The following is a 24,789-nucleotide window of genomic DNA, read 5'->3' as shown; positions in this document are numbered from 1 at the left end:
AAAAAATTTCATGGCTTATAACAGGGTATTAACTTATGAAAATTTTGGTACACTGACGAGTAAATCGGTACCTACTTAGCAAGCTTTAAATTTTTTATCGACCAAATGATAACTTGGCCGCCGATCAAAAATAAAAAGAAAAAAAGAAAGAAGAGAACTTGGCCCGGTATTTTTCTGGAAAACAAATTCATTTCCAACTAACAAGTGGAAATTTTATTACTTTTTCATGGATTTCACAAATATCCTTATCCATCAATAATTATACCCCTCGTCTTCTAAAATATAATTCATTTAATTTTGAATCATATAAATATCTTTTCAATATTAATAAAAATTTAGATGAAAATCATTTTATTAATTATCTCACATGCTAGTGGTGTTGGTGGTGATGCCGGGGTGGTGCTGGTGCCACCAGATTTTGGGATCAACTTTTGTTGTTGACACCAGATTTTGGTGTCAACTTGGGTTATTGACACGTAATTTTACCTAACTAATTTCCGAGTTTTGAATTTTGGTAACAACTTGGGTTGTTGACAACAGAGATGATATCAACTTCGGTTGTTGACATCAAAATTTGGTGTCAACTTCGGTTGTTGATACAAAAATCTGGACCTAACTTATTTCTAAATTTTCAAATTTATTATCAACTTGGCGGCAACGTTGGTGGAATTGGAGGCGATGGTGGTCGCGATGGAGGTGGCAGTAGTGGCGGCGGTGACGATGAGTGGTGGAGTTGTGATGGTGGAATGTTGGTGATGGTTGTGAAATGGTGGTGGCGGTGGTGATGGTTATGGAGTGATGGTGGTGGTAAATTGCCGTCGGTGGAGTTTGAGACGGTGATGGCGTCATCAAGATAAAAAATTATTGTTTTTTAAAATAAAGAAAAATATCACGTGTAATAGATTATTAAAATAATTTATTTCTAAATGGATAAAGTTTATATATAAAAGGAGGGACATATTTATAATGGGGTGTTTTTGAAGGATTTCAAATCCAACAGTATTTAATTAATATACCCGCCTACCAAACGGATGTGATCGAATTCCAGAAGTCCACATATTTATTTTATTTTTGGATGTCTACGACTACCTCTAATAATAATGATGAGGTTGAAGAGTTTAATAAGATTATTTAATACGGTGAGCTTAAAAAAGTTTTATTTAAAATGAAATTATATCAAAGTCAAAGCATTGAAGTACATAGGCTTACCAAATGATAAGGGCTACCAGCTTAATAAAATTCATATCTTTTGTGCAGCCTTATCTTACTAATTGGTGATGGTCGGTCGGCGCAATTGTTTTATACATCTCGGTCGGCGCAATTGTTTTCCTGCAGTTGACTGTTTTTTTCTTCTCAAAATGTATCATTTGTCCAAATATTTTTAAAATATGGTTTTAATGGACGAGTAAAAATTAATATGGGTGAAATGGACATCAAAAAAATAGCAAGAATGCAACTGGATTCACCCTGGCTTAAACTTAAAAAAGAGCGAGGATGAAACTGGATGCATCCTGATGTAAATTAAAAATAAGAAAAAAGTATTTGAAAATGGATAGAATGAAACTGTTTACATCCTAGCTATTTTTACATTCTCGTTCATTTAAACAATATCAAATTTTACATATTTTTTTCACCCATTAATTATCGATTTTGGTCCTTTTAACCAATTTAGTGTTTTTTTAAGCACTATTTACTTTGTAATGGCATTTTCACTGTAAGAAGCAAGAAATGAAATTGCACCCACTCAATTTTGGGTACAATTTCTTTGCTCAACCTTTCCCGTATTTTGTTGGCATTTGTAATTGTGTTGTCATGTTTGTAAATGTATACGAGGCCATGTTGATCTTTTAAAATCTGTAGTGCACTTTTTATTTTTATTTTATAAATACAAATTGTATCTTTGCATGAAAGGAAGACGGAGATCTAACTTAAAGAATGTATGAGGGCAGTAAAATTGGCGTTTTCTTTTGGACAATCAACATATTTCAATTCATTCAAATCAAAACAATGATTACATGTTCGCTTACAAAAAATAACAAAGACATCAAAATAAAAGATAATCAAGACTCTAATACAAATAAGGACATCATATTACAAGTAGATCGCAAAGAGAAAGAGCAATAAACTGCAAAATTATGCAATTTCTTGTTATGTACAAGGAAGAGATGATGGTATATCCGGAAATAATTTTCGACCATTTAATCAGATTGTAATTTTCTTCGATAAGAGATGCTCCTCAAAGGAGTAATTTTTCCATGAATTTTTCGATCAACACAAACACATATGCTGATTGAAAGCGATGTAGTGATGAGCCGTCGATGTTTTTGAATCGAGATAAGCAATCCACGAACCAGCCATTAAAATTTGAAGAACTCGCCCCACAACGACGAAGAGAAGTCGCCCCAAAACAAGGAAGAAATGTGTCAAAAGGCACCAGAAACTATGTAAAAACATCTTATTCATTACCTACTACCAAAAACTTTGAAAGAAAAAAGAATTCTTGCTCAGATCTGGTCTAAAGGGGCCAAATCTGAGCAAGGCAGCTCAAAGTTTTTTTTTTTTTTTTTCCTTCTTCTTGGTAAAACCAGCTCTTTTCGCATGTCGCCTGTTAAAATGTATTGTGTGCACATGACATGATGGGCCATAACTGAACTTGCATCAGCATGATGCAGGTGGGATGCTTGTGAAGAACGAAACTCCACTACTATTATACGCAATTTGCAAGTTAAGTATTGGTTGGCGAATTGAAATTGCGCCACTACGGTACAATTTACCAAATTTAATGGCGCGGAAGAAGGTAGACATGCATGGCCTATGGCAAACATCTCCCCCTATTCTATTTTTAGAAATGTCAACAAGACGTGTACAGGGAAGGGGTGCTGGTTGAAGGTGCATAAAGCTGGGATGCATCCTGAAAAGATGAGGGTACGCAAATACACAACAATCTTTTAAATATCTACTTATAAGTGCTCTTACCGAAAGTGATTGTCTATAGACAAAGTTGAGACAATACGACAAATCAATATTCACACTTTGTGTGATCGTCTATGGATACGAGATCGAGACAATACAACAATCAAAGTGTGATTACTTGATAATAGGTTCGGACTTAACCAAACTCTATAGGATCACTATAACGTAATACGGAACTAAAGTTTGTGTATTTTACTTCTAATTATAATAAACAATTATAATTGCGGAAATAGAAAACTAAAAGACACAACAAGATTTTGTTAACGAGGAAACCGCAAATACAGGAAAACCCGGGGACCAGGCCCAGAATTGAGTACTCTCAGAATTAAGCCGCAATAAAAAATCTAAACCAACTTCGTGTAGTTGAGACCAAACAACTATGCCTAGGATCATTTATACCTTAATATGGATTACTTGTGAATATCTAGACACACAAGTTACCAAGACCGGTTACATCAGTTACCAGGATCGGTTACGTCAATTACCAGGACCGGTTACCATATACTCATGGTATTGCTTGTGATTGGTTACACAAGTCACTAGGAACGGTTAAACCAATTACCAGGATCGATTACACCAATTACTAGGACCGGTTACACCAATTACAAGGATCGATTAAACAACTCTTTTGTGATTGGTCACACCAATTACAAATATCGATCATACCATCTCAGGTGATTACTTAGGATCGGTTAAACTAATTAATCAAAATTAGTCATACCAAATCATAAGTCAGGCATTATGATTAGTTATATCAAGATACATAACAAGCTATGGTCGGTTCTACTAACTCACACATACTGGTAATCCAAAGATATGCAATGAATAACAATACCAATAGGCCTAGAGCTTTCCCTTAATTTCGATACGCAAAACAAGTTCATGAATGTACTTCCTTTAAAGAAATGTAAAAATTGTTTTTCCTACGATGAAATCTTCAGCTTTACCCACATAATAACAATAGCATTCATACGATTAATTATGACGATGTCATATCCACGAAGTTCAAAAGAGAAGTGCTATACTTCGTAGTCTAATTCCTTAATACTATGATCATATGATCATGTCTCAGTACTAGATTAAAACATTCATTCACAGCTTCGCAGTTATGTTTTCAATATAGCACGACCTGAAAGATACGTTAGGAATGAAACAGTTCAAGTCAATATTACTAACCTCAAGAAGAAGGATGATGTTGTCGTTGTAGCTCGTTACTTCTTCACGTTCTTCAGGTCTTCGAGTAATACTTGTATGTCTCATGTTCCTAGACTTTTTTAGTCTTACCTATACGAAGTTGTCTCTAGTACATAATCAAGGGACTCTTAGATGAGTTTTGGTTCACTAAAATATGACAACCAAACTTGATAAACCAACGCTTGGTGGTTCAACCGAGCTATGCTCTAACACGTCCTTAAGCTATAAAACTTGTCCCATAAAACATATGTAACACGAAAATATCATCATGATGTATTTCTTATCCAAGAGAGTTATATGATGCATAGACATCGTCGTTGTTGCGTTATATATTAAACAAAGAACGCACCACTGTATTGCATTATGATGGAATGTCAATGATGCAGACTCTTATAAATCATTCCCGAAAGACCCTTGGCCTATACGAGCTAGATTGAAAGTGAATAAATGGAATACTATCGTTGGAAGCATAAGATTCTGATAAAAGTGAATAAATGGAATTTTCAAAGATCGAAAGTACTGGGTTGACGTAGCATAGTCTCCCGATCCTCAGAGCCCCCTTGACATTATTCGTGGGTTATTCAGTAAGTTACTTTCAAATTCAATAAGTTTATTATTGTGTAGCTTTTGGGTTTATCCGTGGGATGCCTTCTCCAAGCTTCTCACGCTATCCCCAAGCCCGGTCCATGAACCCGACTAATTAATAACACGTTAGGAATGGTTGTTCTGTTTGCAGCCCACAACCGTGTGCTTGTTTGCTTTTTTTTTTTTTTTTTTTTCAAACTCCACCAACAACTAACAAGAGAAACACTGGAAAGTAAAATAACCACAATGAATTGAATAGATGAGTGAGAGAGGGGTTCTAGAATCAATTTACATACGCATATCTTTTCTGCCTGATTAGTGAGTCAGAAAATGGAAACGGAGAAGAAATTACAAGCAACCAAAATCCAGAAGATGAAAAGAACATTCTTAGGAATCGTTTCCTAAATTTGTGACCCGAAGACTTTTGACCTTGTTTTGTACTGCATGTGTTTTCTTGATGACTTGAAAATGTTTCCCAGTTTAATTGTGTGTAGTAGGTGGTTTTGGTATGGTCATATATCGGTGATGCCCTCCATGTTGTGATAACAAAAAAGGTTGCTTTATCTAAGTTGAATGGTCACACGACCATTTCTCAGCCACCCTAAATCCGTCACTGATTTGATCTGAATGGCAAAACCGTACCGTTTTGAAGTATGAATACAGGAACACACAATTATTCGTAGGACCCATGGTAGTTGAGTTTCAAGTTGCCAACTTGCCATCACAAAAGGCTATCCAAATATAAAGAAGGGTGACCAATTCTTATGACGATCAGATGTGGGCCGGGATCGGATTAAATTATGCCTTGGACTTGGACTTTACTAGTAAATCAGTCGTATATTCTTTTTCCTCCGAAACTTCCAAGTTCCTCATATTATTGCTTTTTGGTACGTTGAATTTGTAAGAATCCAAATTAGTCTTACCTAACGTCAAATTTGGCACCTAAGATTAATTCGTTAAAATATATCTCATTTCTTGTCTTCAATCATCCATAGAGTTTCTTCTTCTTCTTTTGTTACAAACAAAAATGTTCCTCCCCTTGGTTTTCTTCATTTTCCTACAGATTATGATCATCATATCATCATCATCATCAGCTGAATCATCTACGATCGAGCTGGGTAAACCTGGTTGTCCATATAAATGTGGAAACATTATCATTCCATACCCATTTGGTGATTATCAAAATCAGTGCTCCATGTTTGAAGATGATGCTGATAAAGTCTACTATGTCTTCTGCGATACTTCTTATAATCCTCCAAAGGCCTTCCTTGGAATGAATAACGAATTCGAGATTCTAAGTATATCACCAGAAATGGAATTTCGCATAAGAAACACCGCCGTAGGTGCCAAATGTTACGATGGTCGAACGAGAGAGGTAGTGTTAGATAAACCTTTTAACAAGTTGAATTTGGGAGCTACGCCTTTCACCATCTCCTACACCAAAAATATGTATGTCGGAATCGGGTGTAACGTAATGGGGTTTATACATAACCAGACAGTTCCCAGACCTTGTACCTCAAAATGTGCGAGTAAGGTGGATGTAATAGAAGGATCTTGCACTGGAAGCGGCTGCTGTGAGGCAATCATCCCAAAGAGTTTGAACTATTTTTTGGGGGAGGTAATGGTTAATTCTACAGCAGAATATCACAGTCAGTGCAGCTTCGCTTTCTTGGTTGAAACCGGACAATACACATTCCAGGGATCAGATCTGCAACTAGACGGACGCCTTACTAAACCTGACATGGATTTACCAGTGGTGCTTGATTGGGCTATAGGAGCAAGGAGTTGTAAAGAAGCGCAGACGATAACACCTAATTATGCATCAGATAGATATGCATGCAAGAATAATACTGACTGCAATAATGCACCGGATAATCCTGGATATCGTTGCACTTGTAAGAAAGGTTACGAAGGGAACCCTTATCTTGGATGCCAAGGTATGCAAATGGTTAACTTACCTGAAAATTATTGTATGCAATCTAGATATATGTAAGTGATTACCTGTTACCGTCCAAGTCAATTTGCAGGTGTCACATTACCTATGGTATTTTGAATAATGTTTGTAAGTTGATGAGAGCCTATACTAATGCAGATATCAACGAATGTGAGGATGAAAACAACAACCCCTGTTACGGAACATGTACCAATACACTTGGAGGCTACAACTGCTCTGCTTGCCCAGAGGGGAGTACCGGTGACGGGAGAAAAGATGGGACTAGTTGCACAACTTTACCGACAAAAGATGGATTTCCAGTACTAAGAGTTGCACTTGGTATACCTGCTGTCTAATTCCATATATACTTATTTTTTAATGATTTCGTATACACAAAACTAGCTAGTGTATAACAACAGTAATTGATGTTGCTGCAGGTCTTAGTTTGGGATTATTGTCTGTATTTGTTTGCGGGTTATTCTTATATTTATGCATAAGGAAGCGAAAGTTACTTAAACTCAAAGAACAATTCTTTCAACAAAATGGTGGATTACTGCTAAGACAACAATTGCCTTCAAGGGATGGTGTTGTAGACTCAACAAAGATCTTTACACAAGCTGAGCTGAAACTGGCAACTAACAATTTCCATTCAAGCCACGTGCTAGGAGAAGGAGGCTACGGTACAGTTTACAAGGGAACATTATCTGATAATCGCGTTGTTGCTATTAAGAAGTCGAAACAGATTGACAAAAGTCAAATTGAGCAATTCATAAATGAGGTTCTTATTTTAACTCAGATTAACCATCGAAACGTAGTGAAACTCTTAGGTTGCTGTTTAGAGACCGAAGTTCCGTTGCTTGTTTATGAGTTCGTATCTAATGGTACCCTTTCCCAACATATCCATCAAAATGGTGCATTTGAGATGTCCTGGGAAAGTCGTTTAAGGATCGCTACAGAAATTGCAAGTGCCATCGCATATTTACATTCTGCAGCATCCACACCAATTATCCATAGAGACATAAAGTCTGCCAACATATTACTGGATAACAATTACGTTGCTAAAGTTGCAGATTTTGGAGCATCAAGATTAGTTCCTCTGGATCAGACTCGTGTAAACACTGCGGTTCAAGGCACATTCGGGTATCTGGATCCAGAGTACTTCCATTCGGGAGAACTAACTGATAAAAGTGATGTGTATAGTTTTGGTGTAATGCTGGTAGAACTCTTGACAGGACTAAAACCAGTTAGTATGGAAAGACCAGAAGAACAAAGAAGCCTTACAAGCTATTTTCTTTCTTTAACGGAAAAAAATGAAGAGTTCAAGATCATTGATGCTCCAGCGGACGAGGGACATCTGCAACAAGTCCTTGCAGTCATTGTAATTTCAAAGAAATGCCTCAAGTGGAAGGGTGAAGAAAGGCCACCAATGAAGCAAATTGCAGCAGATTTACAAGTTCTGGCAAAGTTCAATTCAGTTGGATGGGATTGTCAACCTCTGTCCTACGAAGAAACTACAGACTTGCCATCTGAGATGAATAACCTTTACAATAGCATTCCGTCGAATTTGTTCGACCATTCCAGCAAGTACACTTCAGAGACAAATGTTGACCTCTCTATGATGATTCCTCGATGAAATTGCATAGAGGCCAACATAGTTTTTGCAGGAGTAAGCATTCAATGTATTTTCCAAATATGTGTGAAGGTTTTATTTTGATTAAGAGTTGTGCAAATACAAATACAAATACAATTCATTTATTTTAATTTAATTTTGCTTTATTACGCGATTTTATTGACTAAAACTCAAAGAATACTTAGCAAGAATATAACAGGCTACATAAATATAGAATCAATGCATATAACCATCTAGCTCTAATGAACCAAGGCACATTATCCTTTTCAAAATCACCACCAGAGACTTAAGAGTCAGAGTTGATAATAATTTTACTGCAACTCAAAGATACAAATCAACTGCACAGACCACAGCAATCACTTCGGCAATATAATTCACAGAAACACTAATGCCACCAAAAACTTTATCAAGCACCTGACAATTGTGTATAAGTTTTGTTTTATAGATACATAATCAAGATCATTGAAATTCATGACACAATAAAAATACAATTAATTAGAGTTTATGGAAAATACCGTATAAAGCTAATCCGTAATGAATCATTGATCATTTCACTGTAGCCGTAATACCTTGCGGAGGACCTCTTAGTTTCTCCTCCTTGACCTTTTGTGTAATGAAACAATAAAATTCTTGAACCAATACCTATGGTTATTGAGTTCCTTTTATAGGTAGAAGGACTGAAGGAGGATCAAGGTTCATAAGATTTAGAATTAACATTCAATCTCGACCGTCCATCAAGGAAGAGGGATTATGAAAGGATCCCAAAATTGTAACCAACATATTTAACAATATTCATAATTAACCAAGTTATTACATGGCCCAAGAGGATATTTCTATGCATAGAAATATTCTTACATTCTCCCACTGGTCCATGTGATAATTTGTATAGTGGTTAATCGTAGAAAACATAAGGCGCACATAATTGCTAAACAAATTTTAATGGTTAACATAATACCCTGATCAAGCAAACTATTCATGCGAGTCATAACGGTGGCACATTGTCCTGTTATCAACATGTTCCCTTCCATGTACCACAACATAAATAACTTACTTAACTAGGCCTTAAGAGCATCCACAACCATCAACTCGATTAAATACCAAAAATCAGACCAGATACTAATTTGTTTTTGGCATTTTTGGAGGTGAAGCGTAACGGGGAGAAGAATAAAATTTAGTCTGGCGGAGGTATAGTCTGTGTCTGTTAATAGGCGGACATTATATCAACATTTGGAGGTTAGGCGTAGATTTAAGAACCGTCTCATTTTCTTTGGACGGACATTATACTAACGCCTGATGAAAAACGGATTCTATACCTTCGCCTGATTCGAAACGGATGCTATACCTTTGCCTGATTCCAAACGGATGTTATATCTTTTCCCCACCAAATTTGATTATAGTCTGTGCCGGCTGCCAAATCTAGTCCTCAACCCTAAAAAAACGAACTATATTTAGGTTTAGTCTCACCCACTACGTTTCAATTCACGACCAAATTTGGTATAGTCCCCAGATATGATCGTGATTGTGGATGCTCTAAATTGGCATTATCATAATGGTCCAATGATGTCTCTAAAAGAAAGACTTTCTCTGTAACATTCATCCATTCATATAAGTGTATACTAAACATGGATGTAGAAATAATTCAGAATGACATTAATAAGAGCTCAATAAGTGTCCAAAAATAAGCACATAGCTGAATTCAATAATCAATTATTCCCACAAACCTAGGATTTTTAATCTTTTCCTAAGAGCATCTTCAACAGTGGGTGCTAAAAATCCTACGTGGAGTTTTTATTTAGATCCTTATTTATGGGGTCATATGTATTTGGCAAAAATATCAATGCTTTGCTCAAAATATAACCATCGGTATCAACATGAACATCAGTATGACTTCCAATACATACCGATATGTACTATTGAATATAACCATCAGCACATATCCTAGGAAGTACTTTCAACAGTATTGATATGTACAATCGAATCATACAGGATATTAATATGTACTGTTTGATTTAATGGTTCTACTAAAAATAAAAAATCATACAATATACATGTTGGATTGCATTACCTTGTTTTAGCAGAAACACCAGGTTTATTTGATTTCGCCTTATTAACAGATTCATTGTTCTTCCTTGATTTGGTTTCACAAGTAGATTTCTTCTTCTGCTTCTTTGACCCTGGTTGAGAATCAGGAGTACTTGTTACTTTCAATTTGTTCTTTTTTGACCATTTACTTCGAGAATTTCAGATCTATAATACTTCTTCGAATTTCAGTAGGAAATCAGTTCACTTTTGATTTTTTTTGTGATACGGTGCTTGTAGATCAAACAATTATCGATTTGACCTAGATTTTGTTTTAGTTTTTCGATATGGTTTGGTGGATTTTGTTTTCTCTGAAGAAGATTGAAAAACTAAAGAAGAAGATGAGAAGATTGAAAATTGCATTAGAAGCAAAATGAAAACTGAAAATAGTTAGGGTTCTTGTTTGTCAATGAAAACAAGAAGAAAACTGAACTGAGGTGTGATTTCTTCTCTGCGTTTTTCTTCCCGTGAGACACGCGTGTTGTTAGGATTAGCTTAGAGCTTCTCCAATGGTGAATGTGGATGTTTCATATGTGGCATCACTTTTAAGACATCCTTAGAGTATAAAATCCTAAATATTGGGAAATATATAATTTTATCTCCAACCCATAAAATATTTTCTATTATTTTATTTATTTATTTGTAGGCATACAATTGGTTAAAATCTTTTCCATTTTTATTTTTCAATGATTTTTATTAATAAAAATGTGACTAGGATGGGAAGACATCCTCTAAGTGAATGTCTAAAACTAGAGGTTCACCTAGAGGATGTCTAACATTTGTTTTGCCACATCACTTTCACATCAATTGGTTGGAGATGATATTTTATAAATATGGGTGTGGATCATATGTGGATTAAGACTTTTTCATTCACACACATTCCATTGGAGAGGCTCTTAGTAATTTTTAGCTTTTTCAAATGTTTTCTAGACCAGCTATTAAATGTATTCTCCCGCTGGACCATAGATTAACCCGGGTCTTGTGGACTAAACAGGAAATTTCTTAAACTAAAGGTATTAACTTCTTACTTTTTCTGAAAAAGTAAATATTTTGCGGAAATTTGAAGGGCATGTTTGTAAGTTATGTGGTCGGACCACATCTAAACCACATCTTAGATGGAGGGAATATTAAGTGAAGATTACCCTTTGTTCCCTTAACGCTTATCGGGATAGGTGGTTTTGGGGGAGAGCTAATCCGCACCGTTTAGACCGTGAGTGCTGCAGACATTTGATGCCCGCCGGCGTGGCCAGACCGCTTCAGCGCCCTTGTTGCCAAGGGGAACACTCTTCGCTCAACCAACTATACCGACATTTCGGCTTTACATCTCGCTTCAATCTCCACACTAATCCGCTTCCCAATGCATCCCCACCATGTATATCCCGCTTAGATGGAGGGCATATTAAGTGAAAATGACCCTTTGTTCCCTTTGTTCGGGTTGGGTGGTTTTGTGCGTGAGCTAATCACACCGTTTAGACCGTCAGTGCTGCAGACATTTGATGTCCCTCCGGCGTGGCCAGACCTCCTAAGCGCCCTTGTTGCCAAGGGGAACACTCTTCGCTCGACCCTTCTCGATGCCGATAGTTCGGCTTTCCTTCTCGTTTTCAAATCTCTGCACTAATCCACTTCCCCGATGACACCCCTGCCAAGTACATCCCGCCCGACCGATGATGTCCAGTTCGGGACAGCCGCCCATGCTTAATCCATCGAGCCGCTGTTCCGTCCCGGCCATCAACGGTGTCCGATCTGACTTGCTTGGTTCCGTAGTTGAAGATTGTGTTGGGCTGACCAATGTAGGTCTCTGTATCGTCGTAGATGTACGGAGAAGCGGAGATCTTGATGTCTGGGGAACAAATGTATCCCACCTAACGTGTCTCACAATGCTTGACTTCGTATCTACGCACACTCCATGGGATCGCTACCCGTTGGCTCAGTCCGTCGATTCCCTCCTAGAGGACAGTTAGCGAACGCGCAAGTTGAAGACGAACCCAGTGCGTTGTCGGCACCAAGAGAAATTTGTTCCTTGGCCCCTTCGGGCCTAGTGTTTACCCCATCGACACTTACCGCGGCTAGTAAGGACTGACTAAGGACCGATATCCGAAGTCTAAGGGGGCATCGAACTTGGGTTAACGTGTGCACTAACATCTGGAATCGAGGTACAAGGGGCCTTAGTGAGCGCCTCAGGGTTCCTTCACATGGATTGCGATTTTCCATGCTTTCCTATCGGACGCGATGTCTGGCGATAGTGGTATCTTTTCTAGGTCCTCGCGAACAGAGTCTTCCCAAATCTTCTTTGGCCGACCGACTTTTGCCCAGCCTGGTTGTATGTTTCTTATGTTCTTAATACCTTCGTGTATTGGAGGGCATATTAAGTATCGTATGTAATTTTGTTAATCTTAGCCCTCAAAGCTTCTTCACCGCAGCCCTATAAGGTCTGTTTGGCAAGAAATAGTAGTAGTAGAGAACTATTTTGCGCCGTAGACTCTTCTTCTTGGATCTCTGAAAACCAAATCTTCTCGTCATCTTCTTCTCAAATCTCAAATCCCAAACCAAACCTAATTTCCTACACCTCCCCACTATTTCAACTCCATCATCATCATCAAACTTGAGATTTTTCTGCTCCTCAGAAAGATAAAACAACGAAGAATTAAGGTAAATTAAGGTAAATCATTATTACTCCTAATTTGAAAAAATTAGGAGAAAAGGAAAGAGAAATATGGAAAGTTAAGGGAGAAAAAGAATTTTTGAACGGTGAATATGAATGGTGGTCATAGGGGTAATGTTGGACGTGGAGATTTTCTTTAGTATTCTCGTACATATTGAGAAAATTGTGTAGAGGATTCATGCATTCGGTTTGATTATAAACCTTCGACCGCAAAAATTTAAAGAATATTGTATTCTTGTCATTGAATTCTAAAAAACACTCAGAAGCAAAATATGACAAGAGGTGATATGTAATTGTGTAAGTTATTTCATAAGATCAATTGAATTCTAAAATTAGATTAATTTATCTTGGAATCAACCTATGAGCACCTTCAAGTATACTCAATACTTTTGGGGCTTATTTAGTTTCATACATCGTCAATCTATTTCACCGAAATTCCATTAAGTTGGCTCAAATTTGATGGTCATCCATAAATAACACATCATTAAGATGAAGAACCCAAATTAAACTAATCAAAGTTGAGTACCGGTGATACGTAAGGAATTTATGTTGAAATTGTGGGATTATCAAAACAAAAAATGACATCAAACTTCAACGAGTTTGTATAATCATATTCAATCCAATCCAATCTTTTTGACTTGAGGCGATTGCATTGGTTTGAATAATCATATTCAAAAGTTGACACCTTAGTTATAATACAAATTGGGAGTAATCCAAAATCTTTTATAAAACTCTGATTGAAATTGAGAAAATTGTAATGAAAATAAAACAATTTAAATGGATTAGTTAAGGAGAAACAATTTTCCCATTACTATTATCTTGAATTCTAATGTGGACTCTAAGTTACAAAGGTCAAATTACAATATCTTGTGTAAATTAATTTACCTTTTAAGTTTATATCTTGCATGATCTAGCAAAAAATCAACACCAAATGGAATAAAATGATGCATAAAGAATCATCGAAGTTGATTTTTATGGTTATAGCAATTGGTGGTTTCCATCTAGTATTATCATTTTGAGTACATATAGCACATCACATTCGGATACCAATTGTTCCGCATATAGAAAAAAGTAATCTAGTTTAAATGTGCATGTTTAAAAATAACTAAACATCTATGCTTCTTGATGAGCCATAGAACAAATGAATTTGATCCTTTTTTAAGTTAAAAGCATCTACATTTTGATGATTAGGAGGCGGTGTTACACAAATTAGAAGAAGTTATGCCTCACCACATCAAGCAATTATTCCAATGCCCACCGGAATAGAATGCTCATTTATAAAGAAGCATCGAAGTCGATTTTATATCCATAGAGCATGTGGAGGTTTCCAAACTGAAATATCCTTTTTGTCAGTATTATTATTTGGAGTTGATATAGTATACTCACAATCAAATATAAACTGTGTATCAAATAAAATGAGATGATTTATCTAAATTGTGCATTGTTAAAAAGAATTTGAAAACCTATGCTTTCGGATGAACCATAGAACAAAACAACTGAATCCAACCTTTTACCTAAGTTAAAACATCTAAATGTTGATGTCTTTGGAGAAACTTAAAGGTCCCAATTGATGTCAAAAAACTTGGAAACCCGTTTATAATAATTCTGAAAAATATTTTTTGGATTTGGATGTTCGATTTTTTTTGTTTCAACACTAACTTAAAATACGAAGGTATCCGCATTAATAAGTATTATGACATTTCACTTCCTTACAAAAATATAAGCATTTTATTACATTCTTTTATAATGATTTCCGATCGGGTTTATTTCATTTACACCCAACATACAAACTTTAAATTATTGAGATATCGAGAACATATGTGTCTTCCAAAATGTTACAAAGAACTCCTTTGAGAACACTTTAGGAAATATATTGCTTGAGGAAATTCACTTTTTTTTTCCTGGCCTATGTATTCAAAGCGTAGTTGTTCTTTGTTGGATCTCTTCGCTGGAAGCTGTGGAAATACCTCGTGACATCTTTTGTTCCAATACCAGTGGTCAGAAAAGGAATAACATTTAGGTCATTTGTGAAGTCGAGATGTTACATCAAACATGCACATGACTAGTCATCTAAGAATTGGACCCAGATTGTGCATTAATGTGAGCAGTAATTTCAAAAAAATTATTTTTTTTCATATAAAGATTCCATCTTCCATTAATAATATCAAACAAAGGTTACGTAAAGATCAAGCACGTCAAGAGATAGAAAATAACAAGAACAACATACTTGCATTAATACATATATTTGAATAATTCAACATAATTAATATGCTCAATATATTTACTGACAGTTTGAAGATTTTGATGCCCCAAAATTGTCGTCGTACTTATCGAAAATCCATTAACATGAAATGGAATCACCAACTAGGTGAAGACGACAATCACCATTAACGGTGGAGGATAGAAATATTTAAAGTACAAGCAATTTCCTAATATTAACTAACCGAATATTATTTAGCATTATGTAAGACGTTTTTTACTTTTAGGACACAAACAAAAAAACAAAAAAAAGGAATAGATATTTTGTTATAGCCGTATAAGTGGGGATGAAAATATGAATATGCTGGTTGACACATAAATTTCTAATGGAAATAATTTGTAGTATTTTATGTAATCGTTCTATATTTATTCCCGAAAAAAAAATGGAAATTGTTAATGGTGTTCTTTTTTTTTTGGCCTAAATGGGTAGGTTTAGAAAAGAGCCCATAATAAAATTAAACGGGTCGTGCCATACACTTCGTTGATAAACACGTGATTTTCTTCATCTTCCCTACCTAAAAGGCTAAACCAAAATAAGCTTCGTGTAGTCGGTCATTCTCTTTCCTCCATGTTCCCTAAATTCTCCAAATTTTCCGCCAAATTTTTAGTATCTTCATCTAAGAGCATCTCCAACAGAGGGTGAGAGTTTTATTTTGTTTTGACACATAGGATTTTAGACCCTCATTTAGATTAAATCCATCTCCAACAGTAGGTTCTATAAAGTAGGAAGGATGTCAAAATAAATATGAAGGTGTTAGAGAAAGTCTTATTTAGACCTTAGTAATGACCTCCATGTCATCTTTCTAACTATTTTTTTAATTATTATTATTATATTTGTCCAAAAAATTAAATATTAAAGTTAACACCTCGCACTACTGGAGTTGGTTCATGAGAAAAACATTACTTTTTTTGCTACATATATATAACCCCACAAATAAGGATCTAAATAAAAATTCCACATAGGATTAGTAGCACCCACTGTTGGAGATGCTCTAACCATCTCCAGTAGTGTGGGGTGTTGGCTTTAGGATTTGTTTTTTTTATAAAGATAAAATGATTCCTTTTTTCCTATTGATTTAAAATTTTTTATTTAATAATAATAATTAAAAAAAATAGTCAAAAAGATGACGTGGAGGACATTCCCAAGGTCTAAATAAGACCTTCTCTAAGACCTTCATATTTATTTTGGCACCCTTCCTACATTATAGGACCTACTGTTGGAAATGAATTTAATCTAAATGAAGGTCTAAAATCCTAAGTGTCAAGAAAACATAAAACTCTCACCCTCTGTTGGAGATGTTCTAAGTGTCCGCACCAACCAAAGGGTTACCTCAGAAAATTGTATTATGAGATTCTTCAACGAACACGTAATTTCTTTTACCAAGTTTCGCATCTAACAATGCAGAACGCCACTACTATTTGGCTACTGCAAGTTACCATTTGTCCATGCAAATGGGTACGTAATGGTTTCCTGTGGTTACCAGTTCTCTATTTCCTTTGTTAAGATCATACATTATCATCATCAATGCTGATAGCCGGTATCAGATCTGATGGAAATGACCCAATCAGTAACACTTAGGTGGATTAATCAAAAATTGAAAACTGATTTTGGAGAAACATTCTTCTCAGATACTACCTCCCTTCTAGGAAAAATAATATTTTCACTTTTTATTTTTACCTAAAAAGAGATCAAATTTTAAAAATAAAAATATCATTTTTTCTAACACAGAAGAAGTAAAATAAAACACGTTGGATGGAACTAGTACTGTCGTAACCCTTAGAGAAGAGTTACGACCATTATTATCTGACATCATTCTCTATTCTAATAGATCATGGCAATCCAAATTTCATGGAGATATTTGGATATAATCCAAGTTCAACAGATAATAACAATGTTTACATTCAAATGCCCATCATCCATGGCTGAACGATTAACATCCATACTCACACCAAATAGTGAATACTCGTTTTACATATTTAATTGTAACGAATCAATATGCACGGATGAAACTTCAATTCATATATGGAATGACATGTGATTTGGTCCCTAAATATTTTCAATAACATAGAAAATAAAATGGTTTTTCGTTTTTTGGTTTGCCGCTACGACGGGGAGTGTCCTGTGTTCAATGGACACAATGGATATTAGTTGGAGATGAAAAGGCACCTCCAAAGGGCGTGATGGTTCACAAAATACACATTCATTCCCATAAGACATTATTGATATCTTTTGGAAGTGAAGAGGCATCTCCAATAAGCAAGAGTTCCCTATAAGTAGGGATGATTTGTTTTCATTCATATATGGAGAACATCAAAAACTCTCTATGTTTTCTCTCTAACAAGCATCATCAGAATCAAGACCCGTGTATTCTTAGTTGTGTCAAGGTTGTACAAGCTTTGAATCAACATTGTTGTAGGGCTTCAAGTATCCTAACGGCAACATTCATTGACCTGTTTGTTCTCGCCAATTTAATTGGGAAGGGTCGAATAATTTTCGAAAAGAATCTATTATTAGAGCCTTGAACCCAGATACAACATTCTTTTATTCACCCTATTTTAGTATCAATTTTTCAACACTAGTTTAATCCCCTCTCTAAAATCCTTCATTTTTCCATTTTTTCATAAAACCCCTATCAATACTAATACCAATATCAATACACATAATTATTTATCTAATTATCTTTTCATTTTCTATAAATAAAAATGATTATTTTATTCTTTATTTAATTCTTTAATTGTCTCTTCAATTTTCCAAATTCGTTCTCTTTTTGTTCATTTATCAAAACTTATTTAGGTGACTATTCTCACCCTAACCAGTAACTCTCCTATCTAAATCAACCCACCTAGACTAAGCCAAAGGAAAGAAAAATACCCGTAACAAAAAGGTTAAACCCGCATAAGACCCGACCCGAGAAGACAAATAAATATACTGGGTATTACACACGACATGAAAGATACATTAGGGAATGAAACAGTTAAAGTCAAATATCACTAACCTCAATTGCAAGGATGATGTTGTTGCTGTAGCTCCTTACTTCTTCACTTCTTCAAGTCTTCGTAATAATTGTAATGTCTCATATCCCACTACTTTCAAGTTAACCTATACGAAGTTGACTCTAGTACATAATCAAGCGACTCTTTAAATGATTTTTAATTTACTAAAATATGACAACCAAACTTGACATACCAAAGCTTGGTGGGCTCAACCAAGCTATGCTCTAACAATCTCCCCCTTTGTCAATTTTAGTGACAAAACTCTTACATCATATGACAAACAAATTACAAGAATTCATTACACATACGCTTGATTCCCGAATTCAACAACACAATAACCTGTATACATTCAATCTATAAATGTTTTTGTTGATATTATAATAACAAAGCTAACAAGTATCATATGATATGCTACTCCCCCTTAGTTTATGCTTTACTCTTTCGCTAGATAAACGTTTACTGACTCACACACATATCCATACACAAATAATGGAATAAAACGTCAATTGTACTGAAATTTTGTTAAGTAAAAGAAATAAATATACGCAATAAATATACGAAATTTTGCCGATCCCTATGTTCATGTGCCGTATCCGTGTCCGTACTTCCCAGCCTCCGTACCTCTTTGGTATGCATAGACTGCGCCAAGCTTTTGGATTCAAACTTTATGCCATTGTATATATAATTTGAATACAAATTGTTGGCATTTAGTTAAAAGTTAGCCCAAAAACTTGAATTCATGAGCTTTTCGCCCCCTACCAATAAGAATCAAGAATTTTGCAACTTATTCGGACATTTTTCCCTGTGCAACAAACACAAAATTCACAAGGCTTTAATTATCCGATCTTTTCCATTCCACAAACATAAAAGCTAACTGCAAGCCCTAATTCTCTTCGGTTCTGGGCCGAACCCATCCCCGTGGGAATCATAACAAAACCCTTTCTTCCCAAAAAAAACGTTTTCTACATTTGTTCTTCATCCACGCTGAACCCTAGTTAGTAAGTTCGCGAATGATTCGCGAATGATTCGCGAATTTTTCCGTATCACGAATTTTACCGTCTTATTCGCGTACGTTTGCAACTCCGAATCCAAGTCGCGTATTATGTGGCATTCCCGGATTATTCGCGAATCATTCACGAATTTTACGTATTCCGAATGATACGTCCGCTTAATTCTCCATAAATTCTTTAGCTTTTACTTTTCAAAGACTCCACTTTTTGGGCTTTACTGCCTTCCGAGCATACACGACCGAATATTAGACGTGTTGTAATTTTTACGAAACCAAAACGACTGAAGAGATTTGAAGGTGAAGGTGAAGGTGAGAGAGATCTCAAACTCACTAACCAAGCATCTAAACCACCATACGACGTCCTCTTGGATAACTAATGTTGTATATATTATTAATATCATCATATTAAGTTTATTTTTTCTTTAAATAACTCACACATATGCATAAAAATTGGTCTATGACCTTATAAATACAAATTATTTGTTATATATAGATACCGAATTTTCAGAGCCGAACTCATATTTATAAATCGAATTATACACGTACGTATGCCGTTCCGAATTACTGACGAATCACGTCCCGTTGACCGAATTTTGGACCGAATCTGGATTTTACAAAACCGTATAATACTCGTACGTTTGCCGTTCCGTACGTTTGCCGAATCCCGAATTGCTAACTAGGCGCTGAACCCTAAACGAGGGTTCAGGGGATATCTACCGCCATCACCATTAAACACCACTTCTTCTCGATCTCCCACACTAACACCACCATTACCTTGATCTTCTTCATCTAAAAGGTAACTGATGATTGAATCGGTATTAGATGAGAATAGGTTAGGATTTTATGGATTTGTCCAATTTTTTTTTTCTTTTCAGGTTAAAGTTCACTCAACCAATGGATGAATCATGTGAAATGCCTGAGGCACAAAAATGTGCAGGTGGAAAGTCAATTGGGGCTTCACCTAAAGTACCCAAAACAGGTGAGGGTGCTACTTTTGGATATATCTTCATATGGGGTTGATAGTTTAGGATTATGATTTTGTCATCTTCTAATTCTTATAGTTCATCTTTCTAGGCTTAAAGGTGGGATTACATGAAGATATTGCTCTATCAGCACCTCTTGATCTTGTTAAGGTGCGCTCTCATATCTTTGAGTTAATTTTTTAAGTAAGAGTAATGTACTCAATTCAGTTGTATTGGACTCAGCAGTATGTTCAGAACTTGTACATACCTGTGTAGTTTAAATAGGCATGGTTGTTGAGATTTATGTTCATTTTTATCTTCTTACATGATGAATTTGATTATTAATTCGGTATTAGATGGGGATAAGGTAGGATTTTATTTGTCAAATTTAGATATGTTCTAACTTTGTGTAAATTATTGAATCAACCCTATACGGTTTCCAATAACAACTGTCAGGTCAGATACACGAAATGGTTTTGAATCTTATTGAATCAACGGTGTGCGTTGTGGCCCAAAATCGGACCAAACCGTACCATATTCAGCCCTGATACATTGGCATGAAGATAGTGCATAGTCTGTCTGGAATTGGGTATAGTGAAGTGAATGGTATCTGTTCATCATTGATCAATTGATCAAACACAAGCATTGGATTATAATAACGAACTCAGTTGAATTGATTTGCTCTATATTTTCATTTTGGGTTGCCTGTTCTCCTTTGTTCCAGACTGCCCTTTTCCTTTGTACACTCTCCTTTTTTGAATGCATTCAAAGGTTTGTAATGTGCTCAGCTGTGTGTTCATGGCTTGCATTTCAGTGTGGACTGCATTCTATGGCTGTAATGGTATTAGTTTTAGTATTCTGAGACATAGCCCACCTTGTTGTTACGGAAAAAGCGTTTATATAAACATACCCATATCTGTGAATTGTAAACAAATCTTTCTTTTTCTCTAACATTGCGGGTCAACAAGAAGTATCCTATCAACAACAAGCGTTTAGTCAACAGGTATCTAACCATTCATCGTTGGTTGAATGCAGGTTTCTATTTCAGGTGCAATGCCGGTTATGCCACCTCCAGCTACAAGTGAGGCACAAATGAGTGCAGCCAGAGAGACAATTGAGGCTTCGCCTGAAGTACCCATAAAAGGTTTAAAGGAGGACTTACTCGAAGATATGGCTACGGCAACACCTCTTGATCTTGTTACAGTAGGTTCTCATATCTTTTAGTTGATTTTTTTGAGGTATAATTCTGAAGACCAAAGCTTATCACCTTAACACCAGCCTTATGAACATCAATTGTAGCTTTCTGAATCGATTTTTTTTATTCCACCTCTTGGCTTGGTAAAGTATATTACAAGTAGCTATACATATGCTGAAAATAGCAAGTTCACAAGCTTAGTGAATGAATTATAGGGTTTTTAGTTGTTTACAGAGGTTTTTACTTGGTAAGAGATTAAGTACTGTCCACACATTAATATACTGTCCGCACATTAAGTGCTACTTTTGCTGTTCAACATTCGTCAAAACAAATCTTCTAGGGTCTCGATTACAGAGGTTTTGTTATAGTAAATATCTAATACAATGGCCACAACAACCTGTTAATCATTGTAATATACTACTTTAAGTTTTAGATTGTTGGAATATGCTAATTTGTAATGTCCAAATAAAGTCTAAAATTGTGTAGTTTACTGAGTTGTAAATCAGTAAAAGAACTTGAAAGAAAAATCTAGACATGTCCGTTGTACCTAGTCTTGTAAGTTTGAACTAGATAGTTTGTGATAAGAATAGAAAATCTCTAGACAAAACTAGAGTAAGTTGAGTAAGTCGGTCAAATGCTTCAATGTCAAAAAATATTGAGTGAAGTTTAGAATTTCCCAGAGAGGTTGAAGCTTATAAATAGGCAGTGAGTATCACTTGTAAAACTGGAGCAAGTATTAATGAAAGGAGAGTTTACAAAGTATTAAAAATTCTTGCTCCGCTAATAGAAAGCTAGCAGCTCTGTATGAGAAACTCTAATTCTATGGGCATATACCTCCGTAGCATCATTAAATATCAAAAAATCATCATAGGTGTACAACATGAGGTAACTCTCATGCCTCGTAAAGTTATAAGTGATATTTTGACCATGATCCCGTGTATGTAATCATACGTTGGCGTGAAAATAATGCATACTTTGTCTGGAACGGTGTGTGGTGAAGTGAATGATATCCATTTACCTTTGATCAGTTGAGCAACAAGTATTATAGTTATATAACAACATGAAAGTGAAATTAATTGCTGTATGTTGGCCTGTTCTCCTTCCATGCTGCCCCTTAGTCTCTGGTTTTTATATGTATTCAAAAGTTTTTCGAAATATACAAAAACAATAATGAACTCAATTTCAATTTATTAATCAATAAATCATTGCTTGGGCTTAACTGTTTAGGCATGACCTCAACATTTTATTTCTACTTTTCATTGCTGTAATGGTTATACTTTTAATCAATTGCGTGAATCATAAACAGTCACAAATTATTGTTGCAGGGCACCACAATACTCAGTGGAGATTATGACTTTGGGATCCTTGTAGGTGGTGACAGCTTAGCAACTATGCCTGATGGAACAATAGATAAAGAGCAGGTTCAAAAGGTTTTTCACTTGGGTGGTGATCCACGAAGTTATATGTTATACGGTGCAAGTGGAACCTCGTGGTATTGCACGCGCGTCTGCGAGTATTTGATCACTCAGGTAAGTCTTTGAGAAAACTACTGAATTATCGAGTCATTGGATTATTGGTTGACATATACTTGAAAACATACACTGGTATACACAACTCAAGTGTGCCATATTGGTGTTAAGTTGAAACTGCATTACAATCAGTCAACAATATAACCATTGGGATAATGAATGATTTTAGCCAGGTTTTAACCAAATGAAAACCCAATAATCCAATAACTCCATATTTCATCAGTGTTTAGGTCTTTTATTATTTTGCATGAATCTCTGTTCAACATAGGTTTCTCTTTAAAGAATATGTGGAATATAGATTTTATTTTATGTTTTGTGATATATCGTTTACCTTTTATATATGCAGATTGCAAATAAACATAGGAAGGGGAGAGTTTTAACGTCAAAAGAGGGTGCAAAATATGCGAAGAGGTTTCTTAACATCCCAGTAGAGATATTGGAGAAGTATGTACCAGGAGATTTGGAGTTTGATGCAATGACTTGTGGGGTAACACTTGGTATGTTTGAGCCGGAGAAGAAACCGAAGTCGATGAAGAAACATAAGTCAAAGAAGAGAACACATGAAGAGGTTGAAGGTGAAGAAGGTCAGCAAGCCAAGAAGAAACGAAAGTCAAAGAAACATAAGTCAAAGAAGAGAACACATGAAGAGGTCGAAGGAGAAGAAGGTCAGCAAGCCAAGTTTGATCCTGGACAATATTTTACGTCTACAGAATTTATCACCACAAGAAGAGCAGGATTGTATTTTATAGGCAAGGACGAAGAAATCACCAAAGTTGAAAAATTTAAGGTTGATGGCCATGAAGATGGCAAGGCTGAGAGTTATCTCGCAGATAATTATAATCGTACTCATGCTCTGGAAACGGCTGTTATGCATATGGAAGAAGCTATGGTTGAGGGTTGCGAGTCTGGAAATAGTGGAGGCCTTATTACGAGTATGGTATCCCTAACTTGTAACTTGTTGTCGAATTTTTTGCTGTTTTTTATTTTCAATTGGTTTTAAAATTGCTGCAGTTGATTGGATTGACCACAACAATACAATCACGAATGTCTGCAAGAAAGATATAGAACAATTACGTCAAGAAAAGCTTCAACGCGAAAAAGCATTTTACGATGCTAATAGTAAAAGAGAAATAATACCCGTTGAAGCGACGTACGACATGTGGGGCTAGGCACATGGTAAGTCGATTTACATTATATTTAAGTGGTTAAATATATTGTACTAGTTAGTTCGGTTTATATTTGTACACTGCATGTTCCCCAATAAGTTACTTACAGCAACCACATCTTGCATTCTTATCTCTGTCTTGGTTTAATCATATGTTTCTGGTTTCTGGGAGCATTATATTGTTTTACTTAAACAGTGTCAGGTCAAACTAATATTGCCCTTTTGTCATTTATGAGCAGTTATAGAGATCCAGGGAGTTGATGATTGTTGAAGACAATTGGAAGAGACAAAGTTGGTGGATGAATCTGGACTCTCACTATTACCCTGTCAGAAATACGTTGTTTTGGTCAGTCAGCATTAGGTGATCTTGGTCGTATCTGTCTTACGTTGTAGTATACAATCTAGATTATTTTGTCCTCTGCAATTGTGGTTCTTCTATTAGGACCGATTATGAACTTCTCTATATCTTGACTGGAAAGTTTTAAACTTGTGTTATGCTCATGGTGACTCTTGTTAATGGACAAATTTTGTCTATGGCTAATTGTTTGGTATATTGACCGATTGTGGTGATTTTGTACACCTTTAAACACATTATTGCAAACAAGTTGAGCACCCAGCTG

The 24,789-nt window shown here is 35.7% G+C and overlaps 2 protein-coding genes across 3 annotated transcripts; both read left to right on the top strand.

Annotated features, from left to right (window-relative positions):
- The first annotated feature begins 5,756 nt into the window (after window positions 1-5,756).
- LOC113329608 (wall-associated receptor kinase 2-like) lies at window positions 5,757-8,451 on the top strand. The gene is made up of 3 exons (XM_026576467.1): window positions 5,757-6,689; window positions 6,845-7,024; window positions 7,123-8,451. Exons 1-3 carry the CDS (start codon window positions 5,780-5,782, stop codon window positions 8,316-8,318), a joined length of 2,286 nt encoding a protein of 761 aa, XP_026432252.1. The 5' UTR covers window positions 5,757-5,779; the 3' UTR covers window positions 8,319-8,451.
- Window positions 8,452-20,006: 11,555 nt separating this feature from the next.
- LOC113330210 lies at window positions 20,007-24,738 on the top strand. 2 transcript variants are annotated; one of them, XM_026577062.1, is made up of 9 exons: window positions 20,007-20,114; window positions 20,194-20,297; window positions 20,393-20,451; window positions 21,316-21,483; window positions 22,801-23,004; window positions 23,351-23,543; window positions 23,625-23,936; window positions 24,016-24,180; window positions 24,409-24,738. In XM_026577062.1, exons 2-8 carry the CDS (start codon window positions 20,213-20,215, stop codon window positions 24,171-24,173), a joined length of 1,179 nt encoding a protein of 392 aa, XP_026432847.1. In that variant the 5' UTR covers window positions 20,007-20,114; window positions 20,194-20,212; the 3' UTR covers window positions 24,174-24,180; window positions 24,409-24,738. The 2 variants fall into 2 exon arrangements, with proteins under 2 accessions (XP_026432847.1, XP_026432846.1); XM_026577061.1 differs by having other exon boundaries at window positions 23,351-23,936.
- The last annotated feature ends 51 nt before the right edge of the window (window positions 24,739-24,789 follow it).

The sequence above is a fragment of the Papaver somniferum genome, unplaced genomic scaffold (genome assembly GCF_003573695.1).
Source record: "Papaver somniferum cultivar HN1 unplaced genomic scaffold, ASM357369v1 unplaced-scaffold_117, whole genome shotgun sequence".
Classification (NCBI taxonomy): Eukaryota; Viridiplantae; Streptophyta; class Magnoliopsida; order Ranunculales; family Papaveraceae; genus Papaver; species Papaver somniferum.
Note: the sequence above shows the minus strand (reverse complement) of the source record. Positions and strands in the feature narration are given on the sequence as shown.